The sequence below is a fragment of the Marmota flaviventris genome, chromosome 3, assembly GCF_047511675.1.
Source record: "Marmota flaviventris isolate mMarFla1 chromosome 3, mMarFla1.hap1, whole genome shotgun sequence".
Lineage (NCBI taxonomy): Eukaryota > Metazoa > Chordata > Mammalia > Rodentia > Sciuridae > Marmota > Marmota flaviventris.
This window is the reverse complement of record NC_092500.1, coordinates 39,082,635-39,109,323: the sequence shown is the minus strand read 5'-3', so window position 1 is coordinate 39,109,323 and position 26,689 is coordinate 39,082,635. Positions and strand designations below refer to the sequence as shown.

Below are 26,689 nucleotides of genomic sequence, written 5' to 3'. Positions count from 1 at the left end.
AGCTGTATCATAGTGTCTAACTACACTTTTTTCTTCTCATTACACAGGGTGTGTAATTTGTCTTAGATTATTCTGAGCAACTCAAAGATCATTTTGTTTTTTCAATAAGGTATTTTTTCTTATAAATTCAATTATTCTACATTTTAAAAATTTAACTGATATTTATTAGCTAAAATACTTATAATAGTTCTATTTTGGCTATTCAACCAAATTACATTTTTGAAAAACTGACACCAGCCCTTTCTGTATCATTTAGCTTTATTCCTTCCAGAAGAAATACAAATGGGCAAATGGGAGATAGCTGAACCAAGGAAAAAATGGTGGAAGAGAGTAGTTATACAAAAGCAACAGTTCCAAGTAAGTATGAAGTTATTTGTAAGGTACTCTTTTGCAGTTTGAAAAGACTGGAGAATTACAAATGCTTAAAATGGTCAAGGAATTTGCTATTTTTGCTCCACCTATTTAAATCTAGCTTCTCCCTACTTCCAAAACAGAAATTAATACACTGGAATTCTTAACTAAGAAAAACAGGAAATCGCAACACAGTCTAATAAAAAGCAACAGGAAAATTCAAGAACACTGTGTAAATTTAAAAGTGTGTGTAGTAAATATCATATAAAATCCTAAAGGCATGGTAAGGTACCTAATGGTATAAATGTGTCGATTTATCTTTTTCAGTCACAATGTATTTTTTAAAAATACTTTGTTTAGTTGTTGATGGACCTTTATTTATTTGTTAATTTATATGTGGTGCTGAGAATCAAACCCAGTGCCTCATATATGCTAGGCAAGCACTATACCACTGATCCACAACCTCAGCCCAGCCACAATGTATTTTAAAATTATCACATATACATTTTAAGGCAAATTATGAACCATAAACACTTAGGACCAATGACGAAATTTGATAAAAAGATAAACAGAAGCCAACAATGTATTAAAAACTGCAAATGACTATTTCACATTAAAGAACACACAAACATTAATAATACTGCAAACATCATTAAAACAAAGACAAACAAAATCTCTACAATAAGACCAAAAACAATGTCAGCAGACACATTTTGTTATATTATTAGAATCTGCATTGTTCTAACAATTTATCAAAAATTTAATTTTCAATCTTTAATATCTTCCATTAAAACTAGTTTAGGACTGATTCTAAAAGTCAAATTCAATTCTCTCCAAAAGAAAGAAACAAAGAAACAAAAATCTGCCATCAAGAATCATAATTTGAGCCAGGGTTGTAGTTCAGTGATAAAGAGCTTTCTCAGCATGCAGAAGTCCCTGGATTTTATCCCTACCATGGCACCCTCCAAAAATACTTATAATTTGTTCTGAAGCAACTCATGATTCTGGGAGATAGTCATGAGGTTTTACCTGTCATTGAAGAAATTTTTAAAAGCATGAAATGCTGGAGACAGAAAGTATTCCAGAGTTAAAAATTACATAAATCAAGTACTCCTTTTTACAGAAGAAAATTCTGATCTTAAGGATCAAGACATAGCAAGGGACTGGTGTGTAGCTCAGTACAGAGGCACTGGGTTCAAATCCTAGCACTGCCTTTAAAAAAAAAAAAGCACGGTAAGGATTAAAAAATGAAGAACTTCTCTTCTTCAACACATCCATCAAAAACAGGCTAAGCCTACAAACTTATTTTGATAAATTTGATCAAATGATGGATTACTTTAAGGGTAAGAATGATGTGTGATATCCTCTAATGTCTGCTGGTATATGAAAGCACCATAAAAACCTAAAATGGACTTAAATTTGTAGAAAATAATAATTAAAATGAACATGATATGCTAGTATTCCACTCAAAAAAGTGCTAACCATTTACAGTGGTGTTATATAAGTTTGATTAAAATTCACCATTAAAATAGGAATGAAACCTAAATATGCTAATAGTAACTAAAGATGCTATGATAAGAAAGAAAATATTTAACAATAACTTGTTATGTTTTATATATTCAAAAACAGATACTATGATTAGGCCATAATACTACAGGCAAAGCACATTTACTAGGCACTAGAGAAAAGTACTCTGTATATAACACTGTGATAGAAACAAAAAATGTTAATCCCACCAGTATTTTAGTAAGAAAAATGTAGTCATGTAGCTAATTTAATTTTCCAAGAATATAATATAAAAACAAAGCTGATATTTAGTGTACTAAGATTTCAATTTCTTTTAAAGAGGAAAAAATAAAATTCAAAACTAGGGACTGTGCTTGACATAGCAGAAAGAACGGGACTGATTCTACAATCTTGGGGTGTATCTCAGCTTTCACACCAATTAATCAACTATACAAAATTGGAAAGTCACATAATATCTCTGGGTCTCAGTTTCCTTCTGTGAAGCAAAAAGATATCACAAAAGATAAGTAAGCTCCTTCCTACATCGATGATTCCATTTCAATAGGCAGCAGCAGGAAGATGTGAACAATATTCCTAAGTACATTTAAGCACATAAAATAAATTCAGATTCTTTGTACCAGATCTATAAGAATTAACTGAATGTATTTTACAAAACTAAAATTATTTGGCTTATACCTATAAAAAGAGCCCTTCCATCACCAAAAGAATATATATATTTATACATTTTATACATACGTGTGTGTGTGTGTGTGTGTGTGTGTATATATATATATATATATATATATATATATATTTTTTTTTTTTTTTTTGGTGGTGTTAGAGATGGAACCCAGGGCCTTGTGCATGCTAGGCAAGCACTCTACCACTGGATGGGTACACCCAGAAAAGAATTTTAAGATGAAAATTTCAAAAGAGCTTAACATTCATCAAATTTCTAAATAACAGGAGGAAATAATGTGAAAAATAAGTAAGAAGACAACTATGAGGCTTACTGCCTTTAAACAAAAACATTAATTCTCTCAGAGGTGGATTACTAAATCTAAATACTAATAATTGCTAGTTATTTCAATTTAAATAGTTTCAAGCTGACATAAGAGTATTTCATTTAATAGTCTATTGGAGAGATGGTCGTCAACTTCCCAAAATTTAAAAAACAAAAAACAAAACCAACTTTCATCACCAAGCAAACATATCAGCAGTAGTGTTAGGACCTTTACACACCTGCGTCTCTCCCTGACCTCTGATGTGGAGGAGACAGTGCCAGCAGTAGTTGTAGTCAGGGTTGTGGTAGAAGCTGCAGCATTTACAACAGTTGGAGCAACAGGAATGGTCACTGCCGTAGGAACACTGTCCTTTTCTTTTTCAGTACTATCATCAGCCCACAAACGATTTGAGGTACTATAGCATCATAAGCAGCAACACAAAAAGAGAAAAGGAAAACAGCTAAACAATGAAAGCACTTTCTAGCAGCTGAACACATGTGACTACAGGGATGGATTTTTTAAAAACACAAGGTGAGACATCTTTCAACTATGAACCAAAAAGCTCACCCTGAGATGTCAAAGAGAGAAATTTACATTTTAAACAATCTAATTCAGGAACTTATTCTGTTTTCCCCAAACATGCATAATTGCTTCTTTTTGGAATCAATTTTTGTTTGGAAATAAATTTATTAAGATAAATGAAAAAAATCCAGAGCCCCACAATCTTCTAAACAAATATGCATGCACATACATAAGCACACAGTAGACCTGAACATAAAATGTATCTGTAACTTACCTGCTTTGTGTGCCTGCTGAGGAAGAACCCGTTGTAATCTTTGTAGTAGTGCTTGTGCTGGAAAGCAGGCTTTTCTGAAGCCCAGCTGCAGAGGTAACTGTTGGTGTTGATGTGGTGCTTGGAACACTAGAACTAATCAAATCATCTTGTCTTCTACCAAAGGAGCAACTAAAGGAAAGAGTCATATCTATATAGGATGTGTCTGAATGTGTGTTCTATATTTAATGTCTAATACATTATACAAATTCACAAGACCAGGAAATATCTAAGAAACTGTGTTCCTAAATATACCACCAGCTCCAGCACCAAGAGTTGCATCTACAACTTGCTAGAGTTTAGATGATTTCACTAATTAAGTAGTGTATCATTTTACTGCCTGCTTCCAACTCCTTTGAAAAAACCCAAAGATAATCTGATTTGATATTTCATACTTCTGGAATATTCAAGATCATATGGTCATACCAGATGGGTCCTAAGAAAATGCACTGGTAGGGCTGGGGTTGTGGCTCAGCAGTAGAGCCCTTGCTAGCATGTGAGAGGCCCTGGGTTCGATCCTCAGCACTACATAAAAATAAACAAATAAAATAAAGGCATGCTGTACATCTACAACTACGAAAGAGAGAGAGAGAGAGAGAGAGAGAGAGAGAGAGAGAGAAAGAGAGAGGAAGGAAGGAAGGAAGGAAGGAAGGAAGGAAGGAAGGAAGGAAGGAAGGAAGGAAGGAAGAAAATGCACTGGTGTGGTTTTATCCAGGGAAAAGCAAAACATTTTACTTTTTAGGAAAAAAAAAGAAAGAAAGAAAAACCACTTATTTTTGTTCTTTTGTGGTACCGAGGATTGAACCCAGGGTATTGTACATGCTCGACAAGCACTCTGCTACTGAATTACATCTCCAGTCCTTCTAAAACATTTTTTGAGACAGGATCTTGCTAAGTTACCCATGCTGGCCTCAAATTCTCAATGGTCCTGCTTCAATCCTGAGTGGCTGGGATTACAGATGTATGATACCATGCCCCACAAGGAAATTTTTCTGGCTATGGTTCAGATACCTAGGAGAGACCCATGCCTCCATTATACTTGTTCATTTCTTACTCTTTTCAGTTGTTTTTAGCAGACAATTAATTTATAGGGTTTATTTTCTTCTTCAAGATGATAATACTAATATTCCACTGAATGATGACCAGATCTTAAATAGAGACATTGACCTATTTCAGTTGCTCTACTTATTTATATAATAAATCCCTATGAAAAATGCTTCATAATATATCAAGTTTAAATATATCATAGAAAGGCATAAGTAAAAATAAAACTACCCATCTTTAAATACATTACTGCCTTTAAATCAAGTTTTACGTATATGAGAAAAGATATAATATTTAATCAAAGTACCTAATGCTTAACTGATATTAAACTGAGGGCTTGAAACAAACTGCCTAATATTTTTATAAAAGAATACATAAAAACCATCTAAGAATTCCATTATTACCTTTTATGATAAGTTGATCCTTCATTAATTGAGCTGTTTTTTTTAAGATCATCTTCCCATTTTCTTCTTGTATAAGAGCTACTTGTTCGCAAACTCAAAGAGTCTCTGTAAAGAGAATACCCTTCAGATTCTGATGATTTTAAAACAAGATTTAAAAAGTTGCACACTAATAATAAATACTAGTAGAAGCAGAAACTAATAGAATCCCATGGGAAAATACTTTGGTACATTTACCAATAAGTGAGAGTAATTATTCTATTCCCATGGTATAATCCTAAATATGGGGAAAAATTAAGATATTTACAGAAATATTATTTGTGATCACAAAATATTAGACTATATGCCCATAGCAGGAGATCTATTCTATGGCATAATTCACTGATGAAAAATAATATTTTTTGAGAACATATACTAACATGTTAAGATTGATTATGAGATGCTAGGTGAAAAAAATACCCAGGCACACAAATGGATATTATAACGTGATTACAACTATATTAAAAAGTTCACAAACTCTAAAATGTGCTGAAAATAGGAAGGAACCAAGGAAAATACTGAAACTGATTGAGCTTTTCCTCTCTTCTTTCCCCCGTTCCAAATGTTTGAAATGTTTAGAGAATTTGTGCTGCTACTTTCCCTGTACTCTGTTCCAGCCATATGGCCTTCTTTGCTACTGTATAAATGTACTAAGCCTGAACTCCCAAGACCATGTACCTGGTGTTCTATCAGGAACATCCCCTATCTCTTCCAGATTCCATACTGACATAAATACAAAACTTACGTATTAATTTTGATGCTAGATAACAAAGATTTAAAGTAAAAGGCATAAAGCAAATCATAATAAACTTACCTGTTTTCTTTCTCTTCAATGTCAGATGTGCTAGCTAGACGTCTTGGTATAGTAGGTGCAACATATGCAAGCCTTGCTCCTTTACTCTCTCTCTCCTGCACAATAGGAAAAAAAAACCGAATGAAAATAATTTTGTGTGCTGAAAACAGTCATTGCTAAAAATATTAAGAAACAGTTATTCAACAATGCATAATTACAGGCTATCACAATTTATAGTATTTCCATATTTCTTAGGTAAGCTCTAAAACGGACACATATCAATAATCAGGCACTGATGGATATGGTGGCATGTACCTGTAATCCCAGTCCTAGAGACTGAGGTGGGAAAATCAAGTTTGAGGCCAGTCTCAGCCACTCAGGGAGACTCTCAGCCACTTAGTGAGACTTTCAAAATAAAAAATAAAAGGACTAGGGATGTAGTGTAGTGGTAAAGTGTCCCTGAATTCAACCCTAGTACAAAAATAAATAAATAAAAATCAAGTACTATATAAGCACTGAAATATGGCCTGTTGAACTAATTTTCTTCATTCTCCTTAAATCTAGAATTAGAAAAAAACATAAGAAAGCAAATTTCTTTTACTTCTTAAGGATTTCTGATAAAACTTCTGACATTAAAATAATGTAGTACTGCAAGCTAAAACACTCTGCTTCTCTTAGATTGTCTCAAATAATGTCTGAAATATGGTTCACTGATAATTCCTATCATTTGTTATATAAGCTATCCATAACCTTGTGAGTCTATACCTTAATAATACATTAAAATATTCAAAACAATCTAAATTATGTTTATCCAAATATGGCTGTGTGTAGTGACAATGATGGGTTTACTGACATACAATCCTGAAAAACAATTAGGCAATAAATTTATAAAAAGCAAAAAATATTAAATTAACTGAGGAAAAATTTTATCTCTATATTTCTGATAACAAGGAAACATGAAAACTACATATATGGAGTACAAGCACAGAATATAAACAATCTAATTATTATACAATGGCACTGAATAAAAAGACATATCTGTTTGATTCCAAATTAATACTGCCTTTCAAGTGTAAATAAAAGTACTTATTAAGACAAAGTTGCTTGTAATGTATCAAATCAAAAAGCTGGTAAAGAAACTGTAGATATTGGATGAATATGTGCAGAATCATATTCGGAAAAAAAAATGTGTCCCTAAGCTTTGGAAAACTTGTGAAATCATAATAAATAATAAACTTATTCCTTAATATATTCTATTATAAAATGTAGGGTGAAGGATTTTCTCCAAATGTTTTGAAATATGCCACATGGTTTTATTTTTATTAGTTCAGTTTAGTTATAAATAACATTGGGGTTCATTTTGAAATAATTATACAAGCCTGGAATAAAATTTGTTCTAATTCAGTCCCCAGTATTTCCCCTTTCCCTTTCTTACTCCTTCCTTATTCTTTTTCTTTTATTCTACTGATCTTTCTTTTATTTATAGTGTTTTTAAAAATTAGCGTCTTGTAAATATACATACAGGTGAGATTCACTGTGAAGTATATTCATATATGTACAGAGGAAAGTTTGGTCAGGTTCATTCCACTGCTCTTGCCTTTTCCTATCCTTCCTCCTTCTGCTTCAACCCTCTTTCTCTACTCCACTAATTTCTTCTACTTTCATGGGATCCCCCTTTTTCTTTCTTTTTCTCTTTAAAGATTTTTTAAACTTAAGTTAGTAATAATCCTAAAATTTATATTGTGAGCAAATACATGTGATCTTCTCAGTACTTATAAGTCCACACATATATTTATTCAAGGTGGTACATTTTGTAGCATATAATTAAGTCTGGTGAATTAACTTGAGATCTAGGACTTAAAGATATCTAGTAGAAAACCTATCAGATTTGATGTTTCTAGAAAATAAATTATTAAAGAGTTTTATAGAAACCCCAGAATGTGAAACAGATTACCTTTTCTTTATTATCCAAAGAGGAGGAAAGTCTGGGACTTGAAGCTGAACGTATAACACCTGCAGTGTCTTTTTCTTTCTGAGCCTCTTTAGATGCTGTGATTTCAGCAAGTGCACCATAACTGCCAGTCTTTCTAAGTCCTAACCTCCAAGATGCAGGAGATTCATCTTTTCTCTCTTCTTCTTTGGGAGAAATTTTTGTAGTTGAAGTTGGAAACTGTTTTTATTAAGAAAAAAAAATTATCCAAACTGATTAGTCCTGAATTTGGAAATGATTAAGTTTTCAGATAATGTCTAAAATTATAGTTAATAGTTTGAGAAAACAATTTTACTAGATAGGTTAATATCTTAGTTAAAAAAGTAAAAATCTAAAACTGAAAGAGGAACAGACTACCTTTACAGAGGTTAGATTAGAGAAAACACTACAAACTTTATATCACGCAGAAAATTTATGATGCAGATACAAAAAACAAAAATGAGCACACCATAAGGACTTAAAACCATGCATCTTTGGAACCAGTATTTGTATTAAACTTGTTATATTGTATCCTAATATAAATTCTTGCACATAGAAATGCCTCACCATAGATTTTTCACCCTTATTGGGCACAAGAACAATGCCAGTTTTGCGCAAGCCCTGCCTCCATGATGCAGGATCTATTGATTCCACCACAGGCATGATAGGAGCAATGAAATCATACTAAAGCCAATTAAAATGAGACAGGTAAAGAGATAAAGATTGAAAGCATGAAAACAAAAAAGGAAGTTATGAGCAAAATATACTTTTTTTTCCTTTTTAAAAGAAATTTATAATAGATCAAAACTCAATAATTCAGTAATGACCCAATTTTTGAAAAATCACTGGGAATAAATTCTGGTTTTAGCACAAAGATGATCTGAATGAAATCAATTAAAAAACCTCTAAAGCAGTTGAAGGCACATACAGTAGATAATATAATAGTATCTGAGTGAACAAACTACTGCATAAGAATTGTTTTACCCATTTTTATATTCTGGTTAAAATTTAAATGAAATCTAATAACTGATATTTTCTAAGTATAACATTTAATTCAATAATATCGAAAATGTCACAACTTCAAATTTACTGTTTGATTTTCTCACCAAACATTAAACATTTCAACTATTTTTTTAAATGTACAAATAATTACTCCACTCCTTAAGGCTTTCCAATAATTGCAATTTTTTCCTAAAAATGCAACATTATTCACTTCAAATAGTTCACTTCATCAATTTTCAGTTCCAGAATTTAAGTGTTCAACTACAGTTAAATATAAAAAAGTGAACACACAAGTATCTACTTGCTACAAGCAGAAAGTATTGTTTTTCTTTTTAAGACCTTTCTTTTATATTTATTTTCAAAGACTGCTATAGTTAGCATATTAATAGAGCATGTTAAAGTTCCCACTTCACAGACAAAATTCTCATAAGATACCTTTAGTACTTCAATTAATCAATTTGTATCAAAACACAGCAGAGTCCAGAGTGTGGGATATTTTAAAGTTTTGAGAGAAGTACAGTGACATCTCTTGGACATTGTACAAAAGCCATCATTAATTTATTTGCACCTGACTATTTAATAAATGAAACAAGTATTTCTTTGGCCAAGTACACCTGGTGGGGGAGGAGTGCAAAATACCAGGGACTCAGTTGACCAAGAAATATTCTATGCAGTAACATAGGTACTGAGACAAGAGTATACATTTTAGGTTTTGCAGACCACAGATAATATATAAATAAAACAGTGTGGCTATGTTCCAAAAAAATTTTTATTTAGGGACAATAGAATCTGACTTGATGTCCAAAATAGTCTTTTATTTTTTCTCAATCATTTCTACATGTTAAAACCATTCTTAATTGTGGATTATACAAAAATATAGTAGTGGGCCCACCAGTTATAGTTTATCAGCCCCTGCTTGAGAACCCATCTTCCCCACCAAAACCAAAAACAAATGTTTCTCCTGCAGACAGACAGGAGATAACATTTGCTTTGTTATAACAGAAGCTAACATTTAACAAAATGTTTACTAGTATTTGGCCCAAAGCTATTTCAGAGTTGAGACAACTGAGGAAGTAATATCTATTTCGAAATGGGCACTTGTTGCACTGTAATGACTGATATACCTCTATTCTGCCTGACATAAATTTGGATTTAGGTACTGGTTTCTATGTTTAAAATTATTTTCCACAATTTTACTTAGTGCATAAATCTTTCTGAAAAAATGAACAATCAATTCTTTCTTCCTGGTCTTATAACAAGACATATCTTCATTTTCCTATTGTGGTGACCACTTATCCTTTTCTTAGATCCCTCTCCCCTTTATTTTTTATTTTTTAATTAGCAATGTTCCTTTCCTAGTACTGCAAGATAAGTATCTTAAATGTCTGCTCTCAGATCTCTCATTTTGCCTTATATTTTCTTCTGCTGAGAGATGAGAGCAAAATCTTTTCTACTTCTTCAGGTTAAATATTACTTTTATTCAGATTATTCTCAAATTTAACTGTTATTTTCCAGTTCACTCTAACTCCTAAATTCCCAGTCCTGACATTTTATTTACCTGTAGAGCTACCTAACTAGAACTATATTTGGAACTTGAAACTGAACATATCTAAAGTCAAATACTTTTGCTTCCAAAACAACTCTTAACTCATTTTCTATTTCTAGTAAAGGCACCAATGTTATTTGTTCAATTCCCACAATCATGTTAGACTTCGTTCTCATCTCCTTCCATTCATAAGTTAGGTGCCAAGTTTCCAAATCCCCTTTCCTTTTTAAGCACACACCCACTTCCCTAGTTTACACTCTTATCACTGTGGGTAACTTCAATGATTTTCTGATAAATCTTTCCTTAATCAGTCTCTGCCAGAATGAATATTATGAAAGAATAATTTTCTGCTGGGCACAATGGTGCATACTTGTAATCTCAGCAGCTCCGGAGGCTGAGGCAGGAGGATCCTGAGTTCAAGCCAGCATGAACAATTTAGCAAGGCCCTAAGCAATTCAGCAAGACCCTGTCTCTAAATACAAAAAGGGCTGGGGATGTGGCTCAGTGGTTAAGCATTTCTGGGTTCGATCCTTGGTACAAAAAAAAAAAAAGAAAGAAAGAATAATTTTCTCATGGCACTGTTCACACATTTTCTGTGATACTCTATCATCAAATAAATTCTAAAAGTATAACCATAGAAGTGAATCAGATATTCCATAATTTGGCTCTACTTTTCTTGCTTTACTGTGCATATATGTACTCTATAACTAATCAAACTGAACAATTCATTTTTCCTACCAAATATTATCTCTACTTGCTCATATTATTTTTCATCTCTCCTTTTATACAAACTCATCTCTCTCAAAGTACTACCTACTCATCATTCAAGATCTATCACAAATGTTCTGTTCCCATTACTTTAAATCAAATGTAATTTTTATACTATCATACCATTATGTTGCATTTGTCCTTTTTTATTGACGTATTTCATGTACCCACAGCAGAGACTTGTCTTTTATCAAATTATTATTATTATGCTTTTAATATTGGATTTGATTAACTAGAACACAAAATTCCAAGAATTTTTGCCACCCAGTAAAGAAAATATGATTTACACTTCTTTGGACTATATACCCATACAACACAGTAGGTATTCTGTTCCAAAGGTAACTATAATGCTTATTTTGAATATAGAGAGTAATACAGTCTTATTGTTAGTTAACAACTTAAAGCATAAAATCAAACTGATAGTTTTATATATAACATCTCCACAAATTATCTGCCTGGTACAGAAATAATTCTTTAATTTTAGCTCAACATTTAAGAACTTAAAGAAGGATAATTTAAAGTGAATAGTTCTGTTTTTTTTTTTGTTGTTGTTGTTAAAGTTACCCTGCCTTAATAAAAAATAAGCAGCATTTAAAATATTTTGTATGCTTCCCTTTTTTGTGATCTATTCCTTTCCATGAGCACACACATATAAATATATATAGTTTCATACAGTAGGCACTAGTGGAGGAAGCTGAAAAAGTTAACATAATTTTGTGTTAATGTTAAAAGCAGAGCAGTGACTGGAAATGTACAAATTAGAACCCTTAAAAGCAAAATCTTTTAAGATGCATTTACAAATTAACAATTCATTTAAAAAATTCGTATCTGTTAAGGTCTCTCAAGTTATATGTAAAATCTTGAAAAAAACCCTAACACTAAAATGCTAAATAAAAGTAAATAAAAGAATATGAGTATCATTAAGTATAAGAACAAATTTTAGAAGTCATGTAATACGGATAAGACTCCCCCACCCATTAAAAATAATTCAAATTTTTAGTACAAAGTTTTACTGCTTTGAATAAAACGTGGTTACAAAACTCCAAGAACAAAGACTGAAATGATATGATCTTCAAAGTAAATTATGATGCTTAAAATTCAGAATTAAATGGAATTTCTAAATGGGCAAGTAAATAGAAGCAGGTGTTTGTTATTAAATCAATTAGATTATAGAATCAAAAGTGATTTTGAGTAAGAACTTTTATAGCAAAAATACTGGTACACTAAGTTAACACAGGTATCAAGTATATACTTTCAGTTAGGGTGTCAGGTATAAATTGAAAAATTAATTGACATAAATCTAGGGTTCTGTCTGAGAAAAAGAAAACTGAACACAAGAAGACTATTTAAGCACTGGACTATAGGAGGAGAGGGACTGTTTAACCAAATACCAAGAGAAACCAAGAGAAAAAGAGACAGATACAATCAAAGGATTGGAGCTTCTGGGAACTTGTGATGATCCCATGGTCCTAACAGACAATAAATCAAAAGAACGAAAGGGTGCAGGAACAATTTTAGTATTCACTGAAGAAATACATGGGGGTTCCAGAAATAAATTAAACTTCAGTTCAACTGAACTTTAGTGATACTACTTATAACATAACAGTTTTTAAAATTCTACAGAAAAATTAATTTTAGAGAATTTCATATTAAAGCATACATAATTATGATCATATGACATAGGCTCAAGAAGCCCTCAGTTCTGGAATATAGAAAGTCAATCATATATGACATTTGAACTATACCAGTGAAATCCATACATTTCTACCACTATGAATTTATGTTATTGTTTTACTTGGGAAAAGTTTTAGAGGAGAATTATTACTAACAGTACAGGCTTTTAGAAAAATTTTCTAGTTTATGATTACAAAAAAGATCTATATTTTTAGCACCCTAAATAAGACTGACAACATAATAGAAACACAATGGGTATTTGAAATAGGTTCTCAAATCCATGCAGCCCAAATATTGTCAGATAAGCAACAAAGTAAGAATTCTAAAGACAGAGATATATCAATTGAACACAATGTGCAATCCTTGAGTGAATGCTCAGTTTGAAAAAAAAAAGCACAAAAGAAAAAAATCTGAGTATATATATTAGTCAAAATAACAGTCCTGTATCAAAGTTAAAATTTCCTCTGTAGGAATGAAGGAAAATGCCTTCATATTTAGGAGATACTGACATTCAGGGATGTAGTTTTATTATAACTACACTCAACTGTTAAATGTTTTGTAGGGGGAAAGTTTCTGTGTACAGAGAGTATACTCATTAAAGATAAGCAGGAGTTGATGAGGAGAAATCTTTATAAAGACACAAATAGGTTAAAATGAAACAGCAACAAGAAAGAAACCTACTCTTTAATTTGGGTTAAAAGGACAGGTTCTAGAGTAGAAATGAAAAGGCAAGTCTTCAAAAAGAGTAACACTCCAATTGGAAAACTGCTTTGGTGTAGAACAGAGGCAGAGAGAAAAAGAAGAAATAAAATTAACATTTTGGGAGAACACTTAATCACTAATCAAGCTCATTGTCTCAACCAATCGTTATAATATTAACTTTACTTCTCTTTATTATGTCTTATAACAGATAAGGAATATAACTCACACAAGGTCGTAACAAGAGGTGGCACTGATCTCTGGTATATCTGATCACAGAGATCATGCTCTTATTGTCATACCATAGTGGCATGCCTAGTGTTTACAATACTATAAAGAGTTAAAAAAAAAATCTAGATTCTAGCTCTCATTGACTTGTGCCTTTAAACTTTTTGTGGCTAACTGACCCACATGTGAAATTATTAATATCTACACTATATTTAGCATACATAAAGGATATAAAACCTGAAATTCTTACAAAAAAATGAGAAATAAAAACTGTGATGATCATTTGTTTCAATATTATGAAAATTTTAATCTTCCTGCTATTTACTTTAACTATCAATTGTATATGTTAACTACCAACTGTAATACTGAATGCAAAAAGGATTTTAAAAAAGACTATAATATGGTTCAGAAGAAATCTCAAACTAAAAACCAGAAAAGTATAATATACTTTCTAGGAAAAACAACTAAAAATTCAGGACTGTTTTAATGAGTTAGTCCAAGTGGTGCTTAAATAGAAAACATGTATTTTTAAAAAACAATTTTGGCTTACCTTTTTAATAGGTGATGTGGGTGTTGCCTGACTTGATGACAGAGTAGGTGTTGTAACAGCTATAGGAGCTGCTTGTGTACTAGAAGTGTTGGCAGTAGTTACAGAAGTCACAGGTTTTGTCTTATCTATTAAAAAAAAATGTAAGAATCAAGATTCTATAGAAATTCAGCTTCAATGGCTGTCTTTTCCTAGTACTGATTTTTTACAAGTGGCTTTTTAAGATATTTGCAGAAATGTCTCTGTAGGCTGAAGTAAATTGTTAGGATAACATAAAAGAAACAAAATAAAGCTTTGAGAATAAGAGGCACAATCAGAACCTGATGTAATTTTCTAATGGATTTTCACTGATGATCTAAAATTTACTGCTCTTCTTTATTTCAGGAAATCTAAAAGTGCTCTCTCAATAATCAGCTTATATACCTGTAAAATAGTATGTTTAAATGTCCCAAAGAGCATGTTTTCTTACTTCTAAAATATTTAAATGGGCACCATACTATCTTCTTAGAAAACAATCCACCTAACCAGGTAGAAGCATCATTCAACAAGTATTTATTGTCTTTATACTTAAAATACTGTGTCTTTGATACTAGAGAACTATCAGTCAACAAAAAGACAAAATATTTTAACTGCATGAAACTTACAGTCTAGTAGGAGAAATAGTAAGTAAGATAAACTCATGTATACTACCACGTTATTAGAAACATTAAGTTCTTCTACTTGGTTCAGCTAAGAAGGGAAATTTTAATTCCTTGAGGAAAAACATCCTAAAAGAAAAAACATAATACTCATTTCTTAATTCTCTCAATTACATGTCCAGTTTATAAATCATTTGGAAGGCAATGAAAACTTTTGACTGAGTTCCTATTTTCACCTGGTTTATGATAAAAGAACGAACACTAAAGAAAAACTGGCTAGATTAAGAATTTATCAAAGAAATAGTCAGCAAAAGTTACTTTACAGTAAGGAAAATAACCTCACATAAAGTAGAAAAAAGAAATAGTTTAGAAATTGTCAAATCAAGCTGTAGGTCTATAGGGAAAAGTCAGCTTTCTCAAGTTTGCTAAATTAAGTATGATAAATCCTGGTTGATACTAAAAGAGTGAGAGACATGAAACCACACAGAGATTACATGAATTAATTCTTCAGACACAAGTCAAATTTTCCTGGCACAACCCAGCACTAGCAGCAATAGGAAGAACAAAATTCTCATAGTACAATGCTATAGAGGAACATTTAAAGTTAGCTCAGTTAGAAATTGAGCAGAGGGTGACTGATACGCTTAATTTCAAATGGGAAAAAATTCAAAGTAATCTGATATATTTATAGAATTATTTACATTTAAAGAACCATACAGATCATATAGTCCAATTCTTATTTTACAATCAAGGAAATTTCAAGCAAAAGAGATAAGGAGATTTACTAGTTAGTGACAAAACTGGCCTAAGATTGAAGTGTTTTGTTTGTTTTAAACAGCTCCTCAATGCCTAACAATGAACAATGAATTGTATTAAAAGGACCTATATTAAGAGAAAGATAAAAATCAGAAATCTCTAGAAGAAATGACAAGACTTCCAATTCTTGAATTCTACCACATAAATAGTAAAAAAACAAAAACAAAACCAAAAAAACTTTACCATGAGTTATTCAGAGATCTGGATGTTAGTTACTCCTGACTTCCTTGGGTACATGTGCATGTAGTTTGATTTGTAATGATATACTTTACTATAGACTTAGTACTCAGAGAGGGGACTAAGTACATAAAAATAACATTAAATAGTTGAAAAAATACCTGGGCCAATAACATCATTTTATCTTTCAGGTTTTGTAAAATGAATAAAAGAAACAGTACAAATTTAAACAAAGTGATATTAGATAACTATGTATATTGATCAAATTTAATGATCATAGTTTTATACAATTATTATATGAAAGTTAACCCTTATTACAAATGCAATTGACTGCATCCATTGTGTCCATGGAAGGTAGTTATTATTCTGATAAGAAATCTGAGATTAAATAAATTATCCACACATACAATTATCTACATGAACCAGCAAATGTACTTAAACACTATGCATGCTACTTTTCATATAATTTGCTTTTATACTTAGGAATATTTAATTACTATGTTATACAAACATATAACAACATTCGGTAATTAGCAATTGTGCTAGTTTCCAATATTCCCTACACGATCATCTCACTAGGGCAAAAGATATGTTGTTATGTGACCAAATAATATGACAGCAATGAGGAAAAATTTAAATCTCTCAGTGATTAGAATCTAGCCACCTAACATGATCTTTAAAAACAATTTTGGCATTTTTTGTACATGTTTTACATTTAGGAAACCTTAGGAAAAATATTTTGCTGAGTGATTAAAAATAAAATGATTTGAAAATGTTGCTGTTGTGTCTAGAGGGAATATAGGAATTTCAAGAAATTGTAGAGTTTCATTTGTGTTTACCAATGACTACCAAACTGGCTCTTATAGTTTATTATTAGGCCGGGTATGGTACTGCCTGCCTATAATCCCAGGGGCTGGGAGACTGCAGCAGGAGGATTCAAAGTTCCAGCCAGACTCAGCACCTTAGCAAGGCCCCAAGCAACTCAATAAGACTCTATCTCTAAATAAATACAGAAAAGGGTTGGGGATGTGGTTCAGGGTTTAAGTCCCCCTGAGTTCAATCCCTGGCACCAAAAAAATAAAAGTAACTATATCCCCCGAAGGGGAATGTTTTCTTCTGATTAATTTATGTTAAATGCTGCATTATGTAATTCAAAGATGAAAACATTGATATCACACCATTCAGAAGTTTTGAGCAATTAACTGATGATACAGATTGAGAAAAAAAGTGTAAATAAAGGAATCTGGCAAACAAAACTGTAAAAACAAGTAGGTCAAGGAAAAAGAAACCATATACTTAATAGTAAAAAGGAAAGAAATATAAATTATTCTAGTAGTTTTATAAAACAATTTGGGAGCATCTACGAAAACTGAAAATGTATATATCCTATGACCAAACAGTTCAATTTCTAAGTCTATTAGAAAATATCATGCAAATATACATGGGAAGCATGATCACTAAAGCATTATTTTTTTTTTTAAATAAAGCTGGTGAAAACTATTTTTAATACCTTTATTTTATTTATTTTTATGTGGTGCTAGGATCGAACCCAGGGCCTCGCATGTGCTAGGCGAGTGCTCTACCGCTGAGCCACAACCCCAGCCCATATAGCATTATTTGAAACAAAAGACAGAATAAAGTTAATGTTCACCAGAAAGAAAATGAATATATTTCATGGAGTATCATTCAACAGCTAAAGGAATAAATTATATATAAGAAGTTATAGATAAAGATTTATGGACACATCTTAACACTTGATGAAAAGAAAATCAAGAGGCATCACAATTCCTACAGTATGAAAACAAGCACAAATAATATTATAGTTCCTATGTATAGTAATTATGAGCATATATATAAGAGCATAAACATGGACTTGAGGATTACAGGAAAAACTCATGGTAATGGATGCCTTTGGGAAGGAAGAAAAGGGAAGCAGACTAAGGTAGGTGGTTAAAAACAGACAACTATAAAGTTTTAATTTTATTAAAAGAAATATAAATATAACTACATGCCTATAGCTATCTTTAAAATTTCTCAAAGCAAATTTTCCCATGTCCTCATGGGAAAGTATCTTAATTCAGTCCCTTTCTACCATGAGAATTTGGGATACTGCTGGGACTAGCTTCCTGGGTTTATAGGTTTCAGAAAGCAGCAGGTACATTCTTGAATTGCTGAGTCCCCTTTGTACTCACTATCTGTGCCATTCTAGGGGAATCTGAGAAGCCTCTGCACTTTCTACAAATCTAAAATACAGGTCAGTAAATTGAAGAGGTGAACAAGAGTCTCCAAATAATTAAAAGGATAAACAATAAACTCACTAGTATACATAATTTTCTAATACTGAAAGATAATTTACTGGCTTGGCAGGGAAATCCATTTTGTCTCACTTTATAATGCAACAAAATTTTTAAAAAATTCATTTATCCTTCAAATTTTACCTGTTTCAGCTTCTGATTCTGAGTCATCTTCTTCATCTTCTTCACTGGAACAACTAGATTCATCTTTCTTTCCTTCTTCTTCTTCATCAACCTTTTCCTGTTCCAGAGATTCAATACGGGATGCATTTTTCTCTGGCTCAATAATCAAAGTCTCTTTGCTGTAAAAGGAAAATAGTCCTCAAATCATTATGAACACAAAAGGTTAAAATACTAGTTTTCCTCAGACCCACAATAATTATGTTTGTGGCCATTATGCTAACTCATTCCTAACAATAAAAAAATATGCTTTTAATACTTTACTTACTTTTTAAAAGTCTTCTGTGACTGATTGTTTTCCATATTTGCTGTTGATTCTATTAGTGGAGATTTCTTATCCCGTTTTTCACTATGGAGCTTTATACAAAATTATTCAAAGGAAAAAACGAATATTATTAAAATCATTTTAATTAGTAAAACACAGATTTTAAAATATTAACATAGCAATTTAAAAAACACTAAACAAACAAACAAACTCAAACAAGTAAATCAAAAGTTTAAGTGTTACCTACAGTGGAGAGGGCTTGAATAAAGAAAGAATGAAAAAGACTAGAGAATTAAACAGCTCTAAGCAGGATGAAGTTGAATTTTTTAGATCCCTCCAACTTCAGTTTACTGAAGAAGTCAAGGTCTACTAACCACTTGGGATAGCTAATGGCATTTTAATTAAAAATCTGTTTTCTGATCATGCAACTGGTTTTCTAAGGCCCACTTGAAAACTGAGATTTTTACAATCTGAGAAAACTTTCTTATGAAATTACAAAACACATTATTCTTGAGAATATACAGATTATTTAAATATTCGTTTTGTGAAGGGAGGGAAGGAAATAGAAATAATAAATAACACAAAAGGCTAAAATATCATCACTATCCCTTTATTCTTTCACTGCCATTTAGTTTGACTGCTAGGAATAACTTAAAATCAAAACATAGAAAACACCACAAGAACAATTTTTAACTGTTTGAAATTTGAAGCTATTAAGATAACTTATTAACACAGGCAGTTTTTAGGCAATCATGATACATACCAGATTTTGTTTCTTTTGTAACTCTTCTAAATATCCTAAAATGTCTTCATCTGCTACATCAAAGGCTGTCTGGCCCTAGGCAGAAAATAGGGGAGAGGGTTAGTGATGGTTAAAAATCAATAAAATCATATAACATCTTCAAAAATTAATTATAACCATACAGAAAGAAGTTAAGAAACATGTTTCAGTAGTTATAAATGACATGATAAATATAATTCAAAGGAGATATATGAGAAATCCATGTGAGAAGCTATTGACAATACCTTATTCTTTTTTTATTAGCTTTATTGAGATACAACATACATATCACTCATTTAAAGTGTATGATTCAGTGTTGTTTAAGTATATTCACAGAGTCGTATAACCATCACCATAATAAATTTTGGAATATTTTCATGACCGCCCCCCCCCCCCCCCCCCGCAAGGAAAAGAAAATATCCTTTAGTGGTCAGTTCCCTCCCAGCTAAAGTCAACCACTAATCTACTTTGTCTCTACATATTTACTTATGTTGATATTTCATATGAATGGAATCGTCTTTGTAAAAGGCTTCTTCACTTTTTCATGTTTTCAAAGTTCATCCATCTTATGGTGTGTTATCACTACATCAACTCCTTTTTTTAATTCTATTTTGAGACAGGGTCTTGCTAAATTACCAAGTGAACTTGTGATCCTCCTGCACAGCCTGTTGAGTCACTGGGATTATAGGTGTATGCCACAACACATAGCTACTTCACTTTTCTTTTAATATTTATTTTTTTTAGTTGTAGTTGGACACAATACATTTTTTTAAATTTTTATTATGTGGTGCTGAGTATCAAACCCAAGGCCTCATTTGTGCTAGGCAAGTGCTCTACAGCTGAGCCATAACCCCAGCACCTACTTCACTACTTCCTATTGAAAAATAAAAATTCACTGCATGATGTACACATTTTGCTAATTTAATCATTGGTTAGACAATTGTTTTTGCTTAAAATAAATAATGCTGCTACAAACAGTGATGTACAAGTTTTTATGTGGACATGTTTTCACTTTCTTGGCTGTACTGATAGGAATAGAGTAATGCAACAAATGAGAACTCAGGTTTAACCTTCTGAGACCTTCTTTCTTTTTGATACCTTCCTAAAACTTAAATTTTGGTAGAGAAATAATATATATTTCTAAACTACTTAATGTTTGGCCAGCCAGTCATAGATCTTTCTTAGTTTTAAAATCTATTTTTATTCATTGTGGGAAAATTTTTTCAAAGAACTGTTGACTTTCCCTGCTAGAAAGATTCTCCAATAGGAATTTAATAAGAGGCAATCTAACTATCTCTGTCCAGTCCATGAGAAAAAAGCTTTAGCTTTAATAAACTTTCCTCCCATTTCAATTTTCAGTATTAAAAGCCAATAATTAAGTTTCGGAAGAAAAACTGCTATGAAAATAATTGGCTCAATATTATAAGGTGCCCTTTAGACTGGCAATTCATGTTTTTTTTTTTTTTTTTTTGCTACATGATATTCTTTGTATAATGAGTTCTAATATGTTACAAGTGCTATACTTTTAAAGCAAATTGTGTTCAAGGTCATGTTGTTATGTGGAAGTAACTCACTGACTTTTAAAGTATTGTTTTAAGCATTTATCAGTTCTCCTAAACGAAATACCTCACCTTGAAAAATACTTTTAAATTTTGTAGCAGTTAAATGCAATGGGGTTATCCTTATTAAGAATAAGAAATCAGGTCACCTTACTAAACCTTTCTTTTCACTTTCTCCCATGATAAATGAGTCTACTATGCAAATAGCAACTGATAAAGAATAAAAACTAGAGTAAAATATGGGCTATAACCAAAATTTTCTTATTTTAAAAAGCATACCCATCAACTTAATTCAATAACTTAACCATGCTTTTTAAACAATCTATAGGATGGTTACAGAGCTAACAAATTATCAACAGTATTTGATTCTTAACTACTAGAAGTCTACCAGGCTTCACTAATGGAGTACAAACACAGTATACAGTTTTATGTGAGGAGAGTCACTCAAAGATACCAGAAAACAACTGAGGACATGATGCTGAGGTATGAGAAAATAATAAATTAATCATATCAATGAATCTTTAAGGAAAAAAAAAAAAAAGAAAACAGGCAGCTTAAAAAAATACACTATGGGGCTGGGGATGTGTCTCAAGTGGTAGCGCGCTTGCCTAGCATGCGTGAGGCACTGGGTTCGATTCTCAGTTCCACATAAAAACAAAATAAAGATATTGTGTCCACCTAAAACTAAAAAATAAATATTAAAAAAACTACGAATTACTAAAGCCATAGACACACTAGAGTCATTAAGTCTAATTTCATAGTCTCTTTTTCTTTATTCATTTATTCTAAATGAGTTGCCTTTGCAGATATGATCTCTTTTTATATTCACAACCACAGGTGAACTAGTTGGGACAAGGATAATTATGATTCTTATTGAACAGATGAGGAAACTCAACATCCAAGTGAATATTTGCCAAAGGTTATAAAGGCAATGAAGGGAAAGTGGGAACAGAATCTAGACCTTCAGTGCTCTAGTATGCCATTTTATCTTTATAGAAAACAAGAAGCTCAATATAATTAGGGTTTTAATTAAAAAAAAGACCTGTGCTCAGTAGCAGAAACAACTCTGTTACTCATTCAAATCTTTACAATTACAGGTATCAAGCTAAAAAACATGCCTGCTAATCATTGTACTAATACATTAGGAGAAATCCTAACTAGCAAAGCATCCTAGTTAATATTTAAGAAGGAACAATATTTAGGTACATTCTAGTAAAACAATCATTTTAAGAAGTGAAAAATGCAAAATGGAAATGTCTTTATATTTAAAATCAGTATCACTGAATTTATAATGAATTAAAATGACAGCAAATGTGTTTCAGTTTGTAAATAAGTAAAAGTGAGACAAATCTCCAATATTTATTTTTAGAACATTCTCCCTGCTTACATGTAGACTGTCAAGATTTTCTATAGAATTTGTTGCATTTTCTGTATATTATTTCTCCAAATCATGTTTCCCATTACTAATGAATCAATCTAAATTCTGATAGTACCTTAAGTACATTTCTTTGATAGTTTAAGAAACAAAGCAAAAATCTTGAATTTACAAGTACTGATAAAGGTATGAAATAACAAGATAAATTCATACAGATAGGCTTATACAATTAAGACAATGCAATTAATACAAAGTGATTTGTCTGTACTTTAAACATAAAGTATGACATATTATTTAAAATGAAGACAATGAAAACAGAGGCAAAGTTACATAATTATTAAACAACTAAGAGAAACAAAAAACAAATTGCTACAGAAGTTCTCAGAAAAGAGAAGGAAAAAAGATAAAGGGTTTTATTTGAGCATATTTATGGCACAAAGGCTTTTAGTATGCTATATATATTATTCAGTTCCTCATGGTTAAAATGTCTTTAAAGTCTTAATTTTAAAGAGAAGGATTTTGATTAAAATTAAAATATATGAGAAAACTAAACTACAGAAACAGCCTAGAGGAACTTAGCAGATTAAAAAAATATGACTACTACTCAATTAGTAGGAATTTAGGAAAATTAATTTTATTAAAATGATATTCCTGAATCTGCAAAACTCTTTAACAACTTTATAGGGTTGTTAAAAGGATAACATTAGATAATATATGTGAAGAGTTTGAATGTTATAAAATTCTAAGAAAAGTCACGATTATCTCAAGATCATATAAAGATCCACTGAAATGATGAATGAAAAAATAGATTAAATTTAGGGTGACATAAGGAGCTGCTATCATAGTAATATAGAAACAAAAGGATTAAAAAAAATTTAAGTGAATTTTTTTTTTCCTCCCAGTGTATAGTTATGAATTGTACCTAGGAAAGAGACAATTGCAGACTGGATGGAAAAACAATTTTTTGTCATACATACTGTATATTGTGTATGTTTCACTAGAATACTAATTCAGGTAGGAAAAAAAAAACAGGAAGTAATATAATCTTTTTGGAAAACCACTTCAATTACTATCTATCTCTCTTCTAGTCTTATCTGGAAGCCATAATTATTATTAAATGAAGCAATTCTCAGTATTGCATTAACAAATGGTCACTGAGAGAGGAAAAGAATGCAGACCAGAGTTCAAAGGGTAACAGGTATCCAATAATTTCTTCAGATAAATCTTAACTCTAAGGAAAAGTTCAACGTGGAAAAAGAAGAAACATGAATTATAAAGCTAAAATTGCCATCTTTTTAGTTAACTGTATCAACATTTCTTTGTCTTCTAACACTGATCACAAAACAGAAAACCATTATAACAGAAATGAGAGAAAGCAAAAAAGTTTTGACTCAAAATTCCAGATCAAATATATTTATATGTAAGTACAAATATATACTTTCAGATGAATCATTCTCAAAAAATTTTACCTTGACTCTCCTGAAGATTTTCACTACTTTCTATGATTTTCTTACCTGCACATTTCTTACATAAAATAAGTAGCAAAGTAATTTCAAGGGCTTCTTTATTGGAAACTAGGACAGGAATCCGCCTTACTAGCTCAATCTCCAATGATTTACCCATGGACAAATCTTAGGCATGTGGTATGTCACACTCTCTTTCTACTGCAGGTTCCCCATTAGAAACTGCAGTTGCCTGAGCAACGAGCACCTGCACCATTATAAACTCATTTTGTCCCATTATCCCAGATGTGAAACACCTGAAAAACTTATGATTATATAACAAGGTAAAATATAAGTATGTAATTAATATAAAATTAATTGATAATAATAATTAATATATATAAGCTCTAGATTCCCAACCTATTTTAATGCATCTGTGGCAATTTCATTCAAATATTCATAGAATTGAAGACTTGGGACCAATGGGTTAATGGACACAACAGAATTAGGTGGCTCTGTTTTGAATAAAGATGACGACATTTCATGCACCTCTGGTAAGTACTTCACTATATTACCCTATGGAAGGCAATATATAAGAAATATTTTATGAAATTATGGCTATAAGCTCACTACAGGACACATGTTTTGAACTCTCCTACTGTTGCTAAGTGATAATTATCTACCAACAAGGAGTGGGTGGAGACTAGCAAGAATACTGGTTACATTGGTAAACTGACTGATAGTATTGAAAGGGGGTAGAGAGTAAAAATCTAATCTAACAAGGAATTTGGTAACGTGAATCTTTTCATGATTTTGTGAAAAATAATTTGTATGATATTTGCTTCCTCCTTTCATCTAATTGTATGATATTAAGTAAATCATTTACCTCACTGAATCGTTTTCTCATCTGTAATATTGCAGCACAATAATCTTATCTGAAATAAAATTTTATGGTTTTTACTATTCTCACTTCACTATTCATACCATTTAATCACTATAAGCAGGCTATTGAGACTACCAGCTAAAGAGAATTAGAAATATCTTTTATACATGTTCCAACTCAGTGATGGCAGAAAACATTTATAAGGAAATGCAAAATATTTTCTTAATTTATCAATTCTTAATAATTCTTAAAAATTAATGTAAGTACTCAAATGTTCTCTAAATGTATGATGTTTTCCTTATTTCTTTACAGAACAAGGCCAGAACCACCTCATTTGGGAAACTGAAACCATTAACTAATAAATCTAATGTTGGGCAAAATATTCTGTAATATAGATGGTAAAAATATGATTATATACTTTACAGTCTTACAACATTTTGAGAATAAAATTTTATTTCTATAGTTAAAATACATTTAAAAGGCCTACCACTTTGTTGACCATCTCCATATCACACAGATTGTCCACTAAAATTCGACATGCTTCTTCTTTACCCCAGTGAGCTGCAGCATGAAGAGGTGTCCAGCCATCATAATCTTTAATATTAACATCATAGCCTGCCTGTATTAAAAGTCTAAAGAGATTATAGTGAATTAGATAATCATTAAAACCTAGAAATTACAAATATGATCAAAGCTTTATACCATGAAATTTAACAAAAAATTTCAATGTGTTTCTTTTCAGAGTTCAAATTTCCTTTGCCCTCAATAAATCGACTAGGACAAATAAAAAAGTTAATTCTCAGAAACCACTCAGAAAAAGAGGACCTTGTGTTGTTGTCATAATAGTGTGGCTTTTTATTAATTCCTACCAACTCTAAGTCTTATGGTTTAATAAGACTGATTACTTCTTGTTAGTATCACTCGTAAGTGAAAATTTCACAGACAAGTCCATGATTTTTTCAATGGAAGATCAAAAACTAACAGATCAATTTGTATGTAAAACTGATTACTACCGGAATTATCTTCAGGTGTCATGATGTTTTCTCAGGCTAAATGTGTTTTAAAAATATACTGGAATCAAACAAGCTTATATTATAAATATAATGTTTTGCTGCCTTGTAGTTAAGGAACTGTTTTATGAAAGCTTTTATAAATCTTTATGACCTACCATGAGAAATTGTGAAGAAAAAACAACAATCTCACTCTAAGGAACAAAACAAAATAAAGTACATATTCCAAGGGATTGAGTCTATTGCAGCAGTAGAAAGCAGATATTCCAATCATCAACAAGATTAGAAAACAAATTTTAATACAATATAAAGAGTTGCATATATTATGTCAGTATTTCTCTAACTGCACATTGAATTTGACCTTTATTTCATTTAGACCCATTCACAAAGAATGGATCTATAAATTGCACATAGCACAGTCTTCCAAACACAGGAGAACATTTAATACTTCACAATTCATGAAATCTAATGTAGTGTACCCTTGCTTTACTTTCTAAAATATTGAGCGTATTTTAGATGAAAAGGGATTCTTTTCATCTAAAAAGATTGTAGTGACAGTTAATATTACTAACTCTCCTATAAAATTCTTATATTACTGCCTGACACCTGTCTGAAGACCAACATTTAAAGCCATGCCCATTATTTTTATTAAAGAAATATCTCCACTAATATGTTATTAGAAATTTTATTAGGAGAGGCAGAAATAATACTGGAACATAAGATAATAAAAAATATCCTTATTAGGAAACACAATTAAATACCTGAATAACATAAAATTGTAAATGCTTGGGAATCTGTGTAAAGAGGGAAGTAGATGCACATTTTTTTTTTTTTTTCAACAAACATGATTCTCTGTATATGCCAAG

The 26,689-nt window shown here is 31.3% G+C and overlaps 1 protein-coding gene across 4 annotated transcripts in view; it reads right to left on the bottom strand.

The window, feature by feature from the left end:
* Window positions 1–26,689, bottom strand: part of Ppp1r12a (protein phosphatase 1 regulatory subunit 12A) — a 137,612-nt gene that overhangs the window by 33,429 nt on the left and 77,494 nt on the right. The window contains exons 5-14 of one of the 4 annotated variants that reach the window (XM_027920474.3): window positions 25,301–25,445; window positions 19,537–19,611; window positions 18,777–18,865; window positions 18,473–18,630; window positions 14,407–14,531; window positions 7,925–8,140; window positions 5,992–6,086; window positions 5,142–5,246; window positions 3,658–3,825; window positions 3,100–3,276 (exon numbers count right to left, since the gene is read on the bottom strand). In XM_027920474.3, coding sequence (XP_027776275.2) covers window positions 3,100–3,276; window positions 3,658–3,825; window positions 5,142–5,246; window positions 5,992–6,086; window positions 7,925–8,140; window positions 14,407–14,531; window positions 18,473–18,630; window positions 18,777–18,865; window positions 19,537–19,611; window positions 25,301–25,445 — 1,353 coding nt within the window. The remainder of the gene's footprint in view (window positions 1–3,099; window positions 3,277–3,657; window positions 3,826–5,141; window positions 5,247–5,991; window positions 6,087–7,924; window positions 8,141–14,406; window positions 14,532–18,472; window positions 18,631–18,776; window positions 18,866–19,536; window positions 19,612–25,300; window positions 25,446–26,689) is intronic. The other 3 variants (XM_071609662.1, XM_071609663.1, XM_071609664.1) reach the window with 3 other exon arrangements.